This window comes from Cinclus cinclus, chromosome 10 (assembly GCF_963662255.1).
Source record: "Cinclus cinclus chromosome 10, bCinCin1.1, whole genome shotgun sequence".
Taxonomy (NCBI): domain Eukaryota; kingdom Metazoa; phylum Chordata; class Aves; order Passeriformes; family Cinclidae; genus Cinclus; species Cinclus cinclus.
In genome coordinates, this window is record NC_085055.1 from 7,035,523 (window position 1) to 7,050,554 (window position 15,032).

Here is a 15,032-nt window from a genome sequence, read left to right on the forward strand (position 1 = left end):
GAAGTTTTTTCCTTTGTAAGAAAATTTCTCAGTATTTCCTCACTTCTTCTCATTTTACCATTTTAAAATATGCTCCTTGCTACGGTTTAGCTTCAGCATGTCATGTCATACCTGGTCATGCAGCAGCTCCACAGTCAAGTGTCTTCAGCTGTATTCATTGTGTCTTAATCCTTTTCCTGTAAGGATTTGTTGTGGTCTTTAAAATACACTGATAACCATCAGACCTGCGAGCGCTGAGGGACAGAGTAATGTTAGCATTGTAGAGAAAGATGTGATGCTGCAGCAAATTTGCAAGGACCAAGCCGAGTGGAATTGTCAAAATCAGAGTTTTTCCTGTCAGGGGGTGCCAAAGAAAGTGGGGTACTGGGAGTGAGTAGTTCCCTCTTCTACTTCCAGCTGTGCAAGGCTTAACGTGGCAGTGAGACGTGGCTTTTGCAGCCCTGTTTGTCACTCTGTCAGTTGTGTCATCTTGTCTGGGTTTGAGTAGTGCATGTTCCAGTGGATATAGGCAGTTTCACTGATTGTTCTCAAAACTGGTTGTTTTGAGATTTAAAACTTCCTTGGATGAAGATCTGAGAACAATGTCACCTTTGTGCTACAGTGAGAGTCATTAGCTGAGACTCCAGAAGTGAGAGCTAGAAGTACAATTGGCTGTTTAGTGTATTTTTTCTACCTGGATTAACTGTATCATGGTGATCTTGTCAGAAAGGTGGGATTGTTAGAAAGATAAACAGATGAGAAATTAGTATCCATAGATTTGGCGAACTTCCAACAGAACATACTAGGGTTGGTCCCTGGAAAGTTGGCAAGAACAGGAGGCAAATTTCTTTGCACTTAAGAGACCTAGTGACACTTTTTGGTTTGCTAGGCTCATAGGATGAGAAAATATGCTGTCTATTATTTACATTTTGATTGCTTTTCTGAGATTTTTTTATGTCCTCTAGGAAAACTTGTGTTTCTCTGATGAGGGCTCCTGCTCCAGCTAGCCATTCCTTTGTACAGGAATTGAGGAGGGAAGGCAGGCTGCTTACAAAACACAAGCCTGGCCTAGTGTTGAGTATTTCTTCCTCCAGGATGTGACCCAGCAGCTATGGGAGCCAACCACTTCCCTGCAAGTTGGCTGACAAAGTCCTGCACCTCTCATTATCCAGACCTGAGGTGCAGTCATGCCTCCTGGTGACTTTTTCCACATCTCCAACACTGTGCTGTAGGTTTCTTCTCTCCTATTTTGTACACTGTGACTTCTCTTCCTCTTTTGGTGGATGAGCCTGACTTTGTGGTCAGTAGAAAGCAGAAGATAGGAAGGTTGTATTAAATAATATTTTGTTGTACTACTATTTTTTTAGAAGGATAATACTCAGCTTTGGAAATTCCACCTTTTAATGTGATCCTGGTCTCAAAAACCTCTGATCATTTATTACAGAATTGCAGATTTGTAGAATGTGCTGAGTTGGAAGAGGCCCATATGGATCACTGAGACCAACTCCTGGCCCTGCATAGGACACCCGAAAAATCCCACCAGGTGCCTGAGAGTGTTGTCCACACACTTGATCTCTGTCAAATTTGGGGCTCTGACCAGTTGCCTGGGGAGCCTGTTCAAGTGTGCAACCACCCTCTGGGTGAAAAACCTTTCTCTAATATCTAACCTAAAGGTCTCATGACACAGCTCCATGCCATTCCCTCAGGTCCTGTCACTGGTCATGAGACTGACACATCTGGGGCAGAGACAACAGCTGGAAAGGAGATACAAACTGAAGTATAAAAAGGGCTTATATGTGAGCTATGGATGCTGCACATGGATGTGTTCTGAAACCTCCTCCATGAAGGGCATTGGTGACAACCCCAGCACAACTCATGAGCCTGACATGGTGAGAAGGACCAGGCAGGCTGGCTCTGTGGAGTGTAGGACTGTGTTTGTTTGAGCAGCTGAAAGTTTGGCTTTGCTCTGCTGGAAAACCTTGCTGCTGACAACAGCTTCCTTTGAGAATCTTGCTGACCTCATTTTTGTGGCTCGGGAACTCTGTAATGGTTATGTTGGGAGAATTCCCAATCTCTGAGCTGAGCTGATGCTCTGTTGTTGTGCAGTTGAGACTGAAATCCTTGAGAGTCTGGAGTGTGTAATGGATATTGGTGATCATGTTGCATATAACATTCTAGATATAAACACCTCCTGTCTGGTGGTTCCTTTGGTCAATATTCCTTGAGGAAAATCAGAAAGTCACAGAGGCCCATGTCTGTGAGGGGTAGGCTTGGATCTTGCTTCTCTTGATGGAATGAGAGCAGGAGAGAAGAAACAAGAGGACTGAACACACCAAGACAAAGGGAATACTCAAGATGAGGATTTTGGCCTAGCTGCAAAATGACCTCCAATTACTGAGGCAGTAAATTTCTTGGTGGTGGGTGGTCACCTGAAAAGTCAGAGCAGCGTAGTACTGTTGCTTGACAGAGACATGCCAAAGCTGTCGCATGAGCAGGTGTTTTGCTGGCTGGAAGTGCACCAGGACACTGAACAGGTTCACATCAGTTAACTCACAGGTCTTCTGAAGTTGGAGAATGGTAGCATCAGCAGAAGTTGTGCCTGCAGTGCTTGACACACGAGAAGTAAGTTTGGGAGATCAACCAGCGCGCATGTGCACTGTGCTTTTCCTTGGGGTTGATTTAAATTTGGATCTTATTAGGCTTTTCCTCTTTATGTGTCACTGACCATCCTGTTAGCCAGAGTGGTGGTGGACTGGAGTATTTTGAGTAGCAGAGAGATCTGAATTCTGAGGTACCCAGAGTGTCAGAGGATAAATACAGAGATGCAGATAAATGGACAATGCTGGAGCTCCCTCTCAGCTCTTCTCCCCAGCTTTTCTGTTCTGGAAGCTCAGCACTGTTTTTGTGACCAACAGAGCTGTAGAGCCTGGGCTCTCTGCACAAAGCAAACTCCCCATGTCTCAGGTGCTGTGGAAGCAGTGCAGGTGGCACTGCTGGGGCTGCAGTATTGGGCTGGAGCTTGACTGGAGCCCTGGTGGAGCCAGAGGCTTACACAGTCTGCACCTGGATAAACTGACCCCAAACAGTGGTGATGGGTGGGTGGAAGTTCTCTATTCCTGGTTGCATGTTAGAAGGACTCCTGACCCAGCATTAGTTTTGCCATTGTGTTTGCTCACTAACTGTGAAGCCTTGATCCTGCCTGTGTGTGTGACTTGTCCAAGACTCTGCTTTGGAATTCATTTGTGCTGCTCTGGAGTCCACCTGTGATTTAGAGGTGGTAGTGCGCAGTCAATCCACCTCTTGGAGTGGAGGTTTGGTTTTGGTAAATTTAGTGGATGACTGGCCCACACATCTTCCTTCTTCTCAGGAAATGTTTGAAGTGCTGTGCTGGATTGGCCTTGTCCATGTGCCCATTTAGGAGCTACAACAGAGCTTCCAGGAATCTTTGTTAAATAATTGTGAATTAATTTGCTTGTAGGGAAATATCCAGTGCTATGCAGTGCTTTTGTACAGTGCTTTTGTAAAGGAAAAGCAGGGGAAAAAATTCTTTTGCACTTCAAGTTAACAGTGCAGTTACTGGAAGCCCTGTAATTTATTTCCTATTTCCACGTCCTTTGTCCTTTCTTCCTCTGCCCAACCCAGCTCTTTTTTTTCCCCCATCTCTCTTCTTTCAACACTTCCAGTAGTACATGGCTCCTCTTCACTGCTTGTATGTATTTTGACATCAATGTTTGTATATGTCAGTGTCTTTCTATTCCTTATTCTGATTCTGTTGCTTCTCCCCCTGATCCCTTTTTTTACCTGATGCCCAATTTTACCCTCTTATTATTAATTTTCTGCTTTCCTTTAGTCACCATTACTTTTTTGTCACCTTTGGGTGACAAAGGGCAGTTGTCTAAAAGGCAGACTTACACCACTGTTCATAGCCCATGATTCTATTGAATATGACTATTGAATATTCTTGGTCTTAGCACAGATTTTTCATGTTGGTTCCCCCACCCCACCCCAGAAGTAACTACATTTACTGCAGTGAAAACTTAAAAATGAACTTTTTGTTTGCTGGAGCTCTCTCTATGTCCTGTTGTTCAGCTGATTGTCTGTGGTTTGCTGCGGTTTTTTTTCTTCTTGTTTCAGTGTAGGCAGTACTGGTACCTGACAGGAAGACAGGCTTTCTTTTTGTTCCTCATTGTTAATTATTATGTGTTGCTGAGATGAATATTAAGTGCCAAAACATCTGTTGTTCTTTTTAGGCCTGTCCTGAAATAAAATATGTGTCATTTAGTTAGACTGTTGTTGGATTTAGTGCAATGTGTGTATCTTAGGGATGGTCCTGTAGCTTTTCCAAATATATTGAAGATTGGATTGCAGTTATGCAGCAAGACTCTTGTGACCACAGCCAGATTAATTAATGGTGATTCCTGATGAACAGACACCCTGAGCAGAGCCTGCAGCTATTCTATGTGGGCATGAACTTTGTAGGGAAACGCTCTCGTGACAGAATGCACAATGACCCTGTGTGTCACAACATTTTACTTTATATATGACAGGATGGACGAGCTTTTCATTCTTCATGTCTGGGTGTGGACACTCAAGGTGCCATTTTATTCTCTTGTGATACTGTCTTAGAAAATTTTGTTGTCATTCCAGAGGATCTAAAGCAAACACCTGTGCATGAGACACTGTCCCTGGGTCTGCGAGTTAGGAATCACCACAGCTCTTGTGTTTGTACAAAGTCACTGTTGTCTGAGCCACCTCAGGAGCTGAGATTGCTGAACCCTGAATTTCCCTGAGGGATCTAAATGGTCTGTGAGGGTTGGTAATGGGATGGAGGTCATTAGTTCAGATGCTGATCAGGTTAGTGGTGTTTGAAAGCAGTTGGTGTCTGGTGCCACGAGCAGTGTGGAATGATGGGGTGATCTCTTTCTCTCTGTCCTTGTAGCCTGGTGCTTGTGTTTGTCAGTCCTCTCACCCACCAGCTTCCTTGCTCTGCTTTTGAGTCTGAGAGGGAGCAACTGTGCATTTTACCTCTCTTTCCCTGTGGATTTTCTGCCTCTTTCCTTCCTCCAAATGTGAATTGGTGACTAAATGAGTAAGAGAAGCTTTTATTTTATTTTTTTAAATACTCTTCTTGGTATGGACTATGTTTCCCTCTCTGAATTAAGCACCTGGCATATAATTACCACCTAAGCAGCAAAGAACAGGTAGAAATACAGTGAGGAGCAATCCCTTTTCCTTCTGCTCAGAAGGTGAGAAGACTAATCTATTCTTGGGTGGCCTTCTGGGCAGTGATGGAGCCTGAGCACGTACAAGCTTCTGCCTCAACGATGTCTTTAGATTGGAGTGATAAGGGAAGACAATGTTCATGCATTACTTTATCCTAAACTTCACACTACAGGTCTGCTGCATCCTCAAGCAAGTGGGTGGGAGGAGGGGGGGGCAAGTACCCAGCTAAAGGCTAAAGTTCCTGGTTTTGTCTGTCAGGACAAGTTATACACTTCTAGTGTAAGATAAGCTGCCTTCCTCCAGCATAAACTTTCATACATATTTAAAATGAATGTCAAATACAAAGATTCACATTCTTCCAAAACTGTTTGTCTGCTCAGTGGGGTTAAATTAACCAGCACAAAGTTTGTCTTAGATCACAGTCAAGTGTTTTTTGAGCACCACACAGGGGTCTAATCCTTTACTCAGCCATCTCCAAAGGTGTCTTTTTCACACTCTGTTTTACTGTGACCTTTTTGGCTTTTGAACAGTCTGTCCACTTCTTCCCAAGCTGTGGGAGAGAACACTCTGCCTGTGGTCTCTTGGAGAAACAACTGTTTTGCTAGTAACCACAACCAACTTACTCAGACTCTACATTTAGCTCCTATAAAGAAAGTGTCAGGTTGTTGTCATAGGCTGCCTCAGAAATGGTTCAGTGGTCTCTTGGATTTCCTCCAGAAAAAGAGAGAATGATCTCCAAGAAAACAAAACTTTAAACAAAGTTCCTGAGACCCTAGAGTTACAACACTGTGTATTTTTATTTAGACTGGGTACCTCTAGGATCCTCTTGTAGAGGACACATCCATGACTTTCTCACAGAAAGAGGTAACACAGAAGGATTTGCAATGCAGGATAGAGGAGCAGGCAGCATGTATGTGGCTAATATGACTTGTTTCTGGAGATAGTGATCCTTGCTTTCATAGACATATTTATAATTTTCTTCTGAGGTGCCTGTGAATGTGTGTAGTTCATGCTGTTCTTTGGGGTATTGAACACAAGATGTTCTGTGCTATCCAATAGCACAAATATGCTCACAATAGAAGGAAGGTCACAGAGCTTCTGAAAGGCTCAATCTTTGTCATGCACCACCTACTCAAAACAATACATGTTAGAAGGCTTGGAAAAATTGATCCAACACCAATGAGCAGATGACTGAAAGTCCTCCTGGCAGCTTGATGTAGGAGAGATCTTAGAGTGGTGTTAAAATTCAAGAAGACCCTGGTAACAGCCAGCATCATTACCCAATTTTAGGGAGAGAAAAATGTGATGCCAGGTTATGTTACTGAAGTATCAGCATTTGTGATCAGGACCAGGAGTATATATCTTTATATTCCCCTTGTAATGCCCTTGTCTCCAAGTTCTGTAGTTGCATGAATGGAGAGGGTCCCTGATAGGTACTGAAGAATGCACACAAAGCATTTGCCAAGTTTTTGTCAGCCAGTTTTAAGGGCTGTGAGGTCACTTGAGATCTTTTTTTTCCCAGACAAGATTGTGATCAATTGTAGAAGTTGTGGCAGAGTCCCTGGACCATCACCACTGCTGTGCTTCTGGTTTGGAATGATGTTTTTGCAATCAAATGCCCACAAGAAATTCTGCTATTTCAAATAAACGCTCATGCTTATTTCTATGCTTTACAAATTTTTGTGCCTATGAACCTCTGTGGGTTGGGCACTCAAGTGGAATTTTTCAAGACTAACTTCTAGACTTCCAGTCTGGACACTCACTAATCTGTGATTGCAAGGTAACGTGTTTCAAAGAGTTTCTGTAGGCTGTGGGATGATGTGTTATTATATGTGATATGATGGGGAGGTTTCTTAGAGGACTGATAGTGTAAACACCATAATATGCTATGAAAGCTGTATTTTAAGTATGTTCCTGATAGCAGAAAGGGTCTGCAATTCTTTTTGAAGGGTTTTTTTTATTGTGTGCTGGGTCCTTCCTGTCCTGTTCAGTTCCTTCCCTGCTGTAACTATTTGTGTCATTGCTTGTAGGATTCAGAAGGAGGTCTCTATGTGTGCATGAACACGTTTCTGGGATTTGGAAGGGAGCACATCGAGAGGCATTACCGGAAAACAGGACAGTGTGTCTATCTGCACCTGAAACGACACGTGATAGAGGTGAGACTTGTGGCTTCCCAAACAACTGCCCCATCAGTTCTGTGTCAGTTGTGCTCATTTGGGTAATGCATTTCAGACACAAACCCAGTCCTGAGTGGCTGAAATGCACATGTTCAGATTTGGGGCTGGCTATCAAATCCAAGTGCTTGGATCCCAACCAATCCTATAGCTTCAGTTCTGAGATGAATCAAAAGCCCTGAAGAGTCAGACCTTAAAGGCAGCTTCTTCCTGACTTTCACTGATGTTATTCACTTCCTATTTTTGTGTATCCCATACATATTGTCTGCCTGTTATGTACACACTGTATATTGCTAAATACTTTTCTGAAACCTGCCTTTCAAGTGTACAGTTACTGAGTTTAGCTCAGATTTGGCTGGAAGCTGCTGAGATCTGTTTTTCATATGAGGTTTCATCTCAGGGTGACAGGACTCCTTTTCATCCTGAGATTCCTGTACAGTTAAACTCTCACTTGGCCTGGGATCTTAAGCTTAGCTTAAATTGATGCTGGATTCCAGTGACACACACTGCCCCTCATTTAGCCTTTTCCCACACATGGGTGTGCACATGCAGCCTCATGTTCACTGCTCTTCCATACCATCACTGCAATCAGCAGTCACTTAAAACCTGTGCTTTCTAACCTCTGTTTGTGGTTTGTCTGGCATCTTTGAAAGAGTCTTAATTACTTGTGACCTGAGCTATATGGAGGACCCTGGGTTTGCTTATAGCTCACTGTCCCACAAGCTCTGTCTCTACTGACAAGTTGGAGGGCTTAAAAAAGCTGCTTGGAGTGGGTTAGAGTCCTTGTATCTCATTCTGTAGCAATGCTTCCCCTGGGTCATGAAGGCCTTGAGTTATGTAAAGTGCCCTGACCACTTACCTTATTTCCAGTAGAAGATTGTTCATATTTTACCAGAATTACAGTAAGGTGGATTGCATGTCTTCCAGGGTGAGATGGTAAATGATGTTTGTTATACGTTATAATTGTCTTTCCTTCTAAAGGCAATGCCAACATTTTCCTTCACTGTGTTAACTGAGGTTTTGCAGAACTTACTCTGGTTTAGCAATGGTTCCTCTGACTGAATTTAACACCTGAAAGATGCTATCTAGAGACAGGTGGGCAGAAATCCTGTCAGCTTTCCTTGTATATAACTTTATTCCATTAAGTTAAGGTAAACTGGGGGTTAAATGAGGCCTCAGAAATTCCTTTTTTGATAAAGATTAAGCTGAAGAACTCCAAAATGGAGAAACAAATATTCCAACTGTTGTTTGGTGTTGCAAACCCCTTTGATTGAAGAAGTTCAGTGGTTCCTGTTTTTCTCTGGTTGACTCATGATGTAGCAGAGAGGCTGGCTCTGTGCTGGAAGGTGGCAGCGCTCTGGTTCTCTGGGTCATGTGGCAGGAAACAGGGTTTGACTACACCGTGCAGGTGAATATTGCATCATCTACTAGGGCTCATAGCCAGGATTCCTCATATATTAGCTGTGGATTTCTTTTTTGTGCCATGACTATTTACTTCTGAAGTGCTATCCATGTTTTCCTTTGAGCAATGTGAAACATCAAGTGTTTTATGAAGTGTCTGGCACATGCTCCATTGTGGTTTTGGTTTTGGAAGCCAAGCTTTTAATGGTGTATGATGCAGTAAAGCCAAAGGCATTGGATATGCTATCTTAAGATTCTTATAGTGAGGCTGCTATTCCTGCCCGTGGTTCCCTTGGCATCATCCTTGCAGAATGCACTGCATTGCTGCAGAAATCCCAGGTTGCTTCCTAAGATGTTTGGAATAAATGTCAGTTGTGTATCTTGTCACAATTCAATTAGAAAATAAGGGTCACATCTTCAGCCTGCTGGCTCAAGTGGAGCTGGAGCACTTACCCGAGGCAGCTCAGCACCAGAGGCATCTGCTGAATCACCAGAGGTGGGCACAAGTGCAAGTTATGGAGCACCCTCTGGTAAAATTCTCTGGTAAAATAAAGGATATTTATCTTTATTTTTCTTTTCCCACAGATTTGCATTCTTCAGAATTTTTAAATCAGCGTCTTTCCTGTACTGTATGACTTTTATACAATTGCCTGAGTGCTGTTCACTTCCAGGCAGAGCTTTAGCTGGGTGCTGTAGTGATACCCCTCAGCCCTGTTGAAAACACTGCGCAGAGAAGCACGAAGAATTCCTACAGGGATAGGTTTCTGGATGTTATCCAGGGATGATGGTGTTATAAAAAGTGGGAGACAGCAGAACAGGCTGCACTGTCTCCTTGTCCAAGGAGCATCACAAATGGAATTTAATGTCACTGCTGATGCCTTGTGTCACTCCCATTTGTTTGGGTGTGTCATGTCTGTTAGGAACAAAAATGTTTCTAACATTTGTGAATGTGAGAATGTTTTCAGTGATTTCTCACAAGGTAAAAAAAGACTCTCAGGTTGTGGGTGTTTCAGAAACATTGAGCATCTTCAATTCTGATGTATTTGTATTTGGAAAAATCAAACTGAAATCATTGCCAGCCTGAGTTAAATATAAACACTTCATGTGAATCCTTTCTCTTTGAAATCTCCAGTCTTAATGATTTTCACAGTATCACACTTGGTGACATCAGAATTCTATTGGAACTTCCTAGTATTGGAAAAAAAACATTTTTTTTCATTCTGGAAATACAGTCCTTGGAGAATATGTAATTTATTCATAATGTATTTGCAACTGGGTTATGTTGTTTCTTGCTACTGCTTTTTAAAAAAGATTTAAAATACATTAAAAATAGATTCCTGGCTACTTCCTTCTCACTTGTTAAATTCCAGTAACATTAAAGAAAGAAATGTTCTGCATGTTATTTTCAGTTCATTGAGGAATTTTTTTATTTTAAGTGCTGGAGTTGCAACCTTGACTTTTCCCTAGGGCTTTTCTATGTGGATAATGGATTCTGTTCTTAAATGCAGCCAAGAGCTGTTTGTCAGCATCTGCTCTTTCTAAGAATGGAAAATTTTCCTATGATGTATAAGACCTCACTGATGACTGAAGCAGTTTGCTTAGGCCAAAGCTTTATTTACATGGTGAAGGGAACCACCCAAAATATGTGGCCCTTTTGCCTGTGAGGGGGCAGAGGGGAATATGAACTTTCCCTGTAGGCTGACAGGTTCTTGGCTGGTTTCTCTCCACCTGTTGTATCCCAATATTATTATTTAAAAAAAAAAAAAGTTGCCTAACAACCTTGCCAGTTACACTAACATTACACACTACATCATGCATCATGTTGGCACCAAATAGCCACAGAGGCTTTTTTGATTTAATTTGATTTAATGGTGCCATTTAATAAACAGCCTAAGGATTAAGTGCATTGACTTTGACATTTCCTCAGTTGTGTTTTCCCTTGCAGTCTGAGGTATTCTGGACTGGAAAAGTAGTGAAACTTAATCTCATTTGGAAGTTGCTGTTTTCTGTATGGTACTTAAATTAAAAAATACAGTAAAATCCCCCACTAAACAATTGCTTGGGTGTTGTCAAGTTTCCTCCATAGTTTCTAATATTTAGAAAACATGGTGTTAATTTGGATTAATGGATGCAGGTATAGATCCTGATGGAAAGGACATTTTTTTCTGGATAAAGGAAAATGCACCGAACTAACAGATCAAAGCAAAGTGGCCCTACTGGAATTAGTTATGAAGAGTTGAATCCTTTATGCAGATAATAGCCTTTTCTTCTCTTTAATTCAGGTTTTAGTCATTAAGAAAAATCTGTTGGGGATCTAGTGGAGAGAGGTTTGAGCGGTGCTGGGTGTCTCAGTCTGGGTGACAGAACAGCTGTCACCCATGGTGGCTGTGAGACACCCTCTGATCAGTTGCTAGCAAGCCAAGAGGGAAGGACTCAGGTGGAGGCTCCCTGTCTCCTTGGGGGTGGGCAGTGATGAGCCCCAGTGTTAGAGGTGAGCAAAAAGCATGTACATTCTTGCTCATCAAGGACTGTGATTTGATAGGAGGGGTTAATGCAGATTTACTGTTGTCTCACTTGATGGATTTTTAATTGTTTTTTTCTCTCTTTCCAGAAGGTACCAGGAGCATCTGGTGGAGCTTTACCAAAAAGGAGGAATGCCAAGCTATATTTAGGTATTGTGAGCAGCTGCTTTCACACAGTCCTTTTCTGACTCTGTCTGCATATGGACTTGGGTTCTGCCCACCATTGTGTCTGGCATTGGGGCTCCTTTTGGGTTGTCTCTTCCTGCTGTTTGTTTTGGTTTTCTTATAACTTTTGGTTCTGAATTTTAAAGTTTTCCCAGGCAAATAAGTAGTTCTTAACCATTTTTGAGCATATTGGGAGAAGTGTGTATATACATGAAACATTTTAATGTAAAATAGATTCTCGACTACTCTGAAACAGCCTAGGCTTTGAATGGTACTTTTTTTACTGTTTCTGTCCATTCTCTCTCTGTAATTTCCACAAAGCACTCTTTTATCAGAATGTTGATCCATACTAAATATTTAGATATATTAGGGCCTCAGTGTGGCTCTGTTCTGCTCAGTAGCTGGTCATAGGAAGGGTTGTTACCTTTTAAAAGTTATTACACAGGTAAATGTTCTTCAGTGATGTTGTGGTCTCTCCTGTAATGAATGCAACTGCACATACATCGTGAGCATCTGTAATTCTGTTATGTCCGCAGTTCTATTCCCTTGCTTCATGGAAAGCAGTTTTCTTACTATGCCCATATAATCCAAAATCCATTTATTCAGATTACCCAGAAAACCTGAGGGACTCATAAATATGGATGAGGAGAAGGTGATGAAAAGCCTGTAATCTCTCTTCTCCCAAGATTGTGGTATTTCTCCAATTCATCTATTATGTATTGTCTCTGTATTAATAGTGAATAGTGAATTTTTCTCCAGGTAAAGAGAAGGTGAAATGTTTTCTTTACAATTTCCAGCTCTTAAGGCTAAAGAGAAACAGTAGAATGACCTTCTGTTGGAATTGCTTTGATCTACGGAATGTGTCCCTAGCATTGCAGGTTGTGATTGATTAAATTGTTCTTGTTAATGTAAGTGAGTCTTGCAAGGAGGACTGAGAAAGAAAAAAGACTAAAAAGTCAGTTAAACTTGTAGGAAGAGACTGTTACATCACAGATGCTGTTGTAAGTGCCATTTACTGCCAGTTTACGTTGAAAATCATGATTATCACTGGATGCTTATAAAATAGTTGGTTCAGAAACAAAGCTGGCTGCAGTGCAGCTGTGTTTGTGCAGCATTAGCAATGTGAGTGCAAATACAAAGTACAAAAACACTTTCTAATTTTTTTCTTGCTGGTCTTCTGCATGCACCTGAAAGCTCCTGTCACTGAGGTGTGCCAGCATGCAGAGTGCTGGCAGAGTGTCTCTGATGTGCCACATGGAAATCCTCAAATTCCACCCTTGTGCATGAGCATTTTGTTCCCTCTGAGTAGGTCTTGAGCATCAGTTCCAAGGGAACTCCTGAGGGCAGTGCAGTTTCACTGGGGTGGGTTTAGGACATGGATCTATCACCATTTAATCCAGCACTTCTGGAATCTAATGCTCTTTTGAAAATGTATCTCATCTGGTCTATTGTTCTACTGCAGTCTTCATTGCAGCCCCTGCTTGCTGGGACTAAACTAGTATCAAGTCTGCTCTGTTCCTGGGGTTAGTACTTCCATGCTTCCAAATGCTCTGTGTCCACTTCTTTGGATCAGCAGATATTACTGGTTTTGGTCATGCTTGAAGGAAAGAACAAAGAATTATCCCTGTCCTTGTTCATAGCTGAGGTAATGAAAGCACAGAGAGGTAGCTGATTTGGTCATTTTGCATGTGACAGCAGCAAAGGTGGTTAGCAAAATTTCATGTCTTATCTCTTAATCCAGCATATTTTTCATTGGTTCAGAACTGCTGATCTCATCTAAACAGGTTGTTTTAATTTTGTCTTTCTTGTTGTGACCTTGGGAACCTATCACAGGATGGTTGATGATCTGGAGATCATCAAGTCCAGTCCCCTGCTGGACCAGGTTCATGTAGAACAGGCTGCACATGATCCTATCCAGGCATATTTTTCATATCTCCAGAGAAGGACACTCCATGAGCTTTCCTGACATCCTGTTCCAGTGCTCTGTCACCCTCAAAGTAAGGAAGCTTTTCCTGATATTTAGATGTAATTTTCTGTGTTTCAATTTGTGCCTGTTGTGCCTTTTTCTGTCACTGGGCACTGCTGGAGAGAATCTGGCCCCATCCTCTTGACACCTGCCCTTAAGATATTTGTGTGCACTTATAAGATCCCCTCTCAGTCTGTTTTCCAGGCTGAACAGGCCCAGCTCAGTCCCCTAATTATCTTTGTACCCTCCAGTGGACCGTCCCCATCAGTTCCTTGTCTTTCTTGGACTGGGGAGCCCAGGACTGGAGGCAGTACTCCAGGTGCAGCCCCACCAGGGCAGAGTAGAGGAGGAGGATGATCTCCCTTGATCTGCTGGCTGCACTGCTCTTAATGCCCCTAGGATACCACTTGCAGTTCTTAGAGGACACAAAGACACATTGCTGGCTCATGGTTAATTTATCCTGGCTGTTACAGCCCAGGTATGTGACCTGCCAGGTAGGGCTTGCCCTGGAAGACAAAACCAGACAAGGATCAGTGGCTAACTCCAGCATCCCTGTGTTTCTACATGTCCATCAATAATTCCCTGAAGGCTCAGAGATTTAAACTTTGTGTACAAAGTCAATCCAGTTTGGGCATTTGTTGCGTCGCTTGTTATAATCCTCTTTGATTTAAAACTATTAAAGATACTAAACCCTTTTCAATCTCCTTAGTATTAGGAAAACATCATTTGGGTGCACAGTGATTTACTTTCTAGCACTGCTGCTGTCTAGTAAATGCAATAGAAACACAGGCTGCTTGGGCCAGTCAACTGCAGTATTTGTGTTTCACTAAACATGGAAAGATTCTCAGCAAAGTGTGTGTGCACGTGCATCAGGTTCTGGGCACGTTTTGGTTTGGTTTTCTTTGGAGAAGGATGAAGGGTGTTGCCAGACAATGTGAACATGACAACTTCAGCTCAGACTGTGCAATGTTTCAGGGAATTTATTTAAAGTAGCCTGTCTGTCTTACTCAGTGTCTTATGTGTGAATAAGAAAAACTTGGTTAGTGGGGTGTACTATGATCATCCTTATGAACTTCTGGTCAAAAGGCGTAGCAGAATTAGTGGGAAGAGTTTTGTGCTGAAGGGATTGGAATTCCAGTTTTTACCATAGTTACCAGCAGAGTCCCCCTGAGCATGTTATCTCAGGAGTTACCAGCAGAGTCTTTCAGAATGTTCTAATTATGAAGAATTAATGCAATGTAAGTGGTCTGAAAAGAGATTGAAAACTGAAGAAATTGATTTAAAATTGCCTAAGTGATTAAATCTAAAAGTGATTTTTAGGTGTTACTGAGTAACTAAACAACAGATCAAGTAGCTGAAAGATGCAAAGAACACAAGAGAGGTGCTTGGGCTGTGTGTGCACAGGGATGTGGTCCAAGTTACCTGTTGCTGCTCGGAGAGGTGGTTCTTAGAGAGAGATGGGGTGAATGGTTCTCTGAAATGTCAGCTCAGTTGTCAGCAGCAGTCGGAGATTTAAGTGGAACACCGGTAAAGCAACACTTTATATTTTGTTCTGTGTCGTTTTGCTTTATAATTTGGAAGTTAACCTCTCTTTTGAATAGC

The 15,032-nt window shown here is 42.2% G+C and overlaps 1 protein-coding gene across 1 annotated transcript in view; it reads left to right on the forward strand.

Annotated features, from left to right (window-relative positions):
* USP13 (ubiquitin specific peptidase 13) overlaps window positions 1–15,032 on the forward strand; it is a 45,696-nt gene that overhangs the window by 2,386 nt on the left and 28,278 nt on the right. Inside the window, exons 2-3 of the mRNA XM_062499099.1 lie at window positions 7,233–7,358; window positions 11,389–11,449. Of these exons, the coding sequence (XP_062355083.1) occupies window positions 7,233–7,358; window positions 11,389–11,449 (187 nt within the window). The remainder of the gene's footprint in view (window positions 1–7,232; window positions 7,359–11,388; window positions 11,450–15,032) is intronic.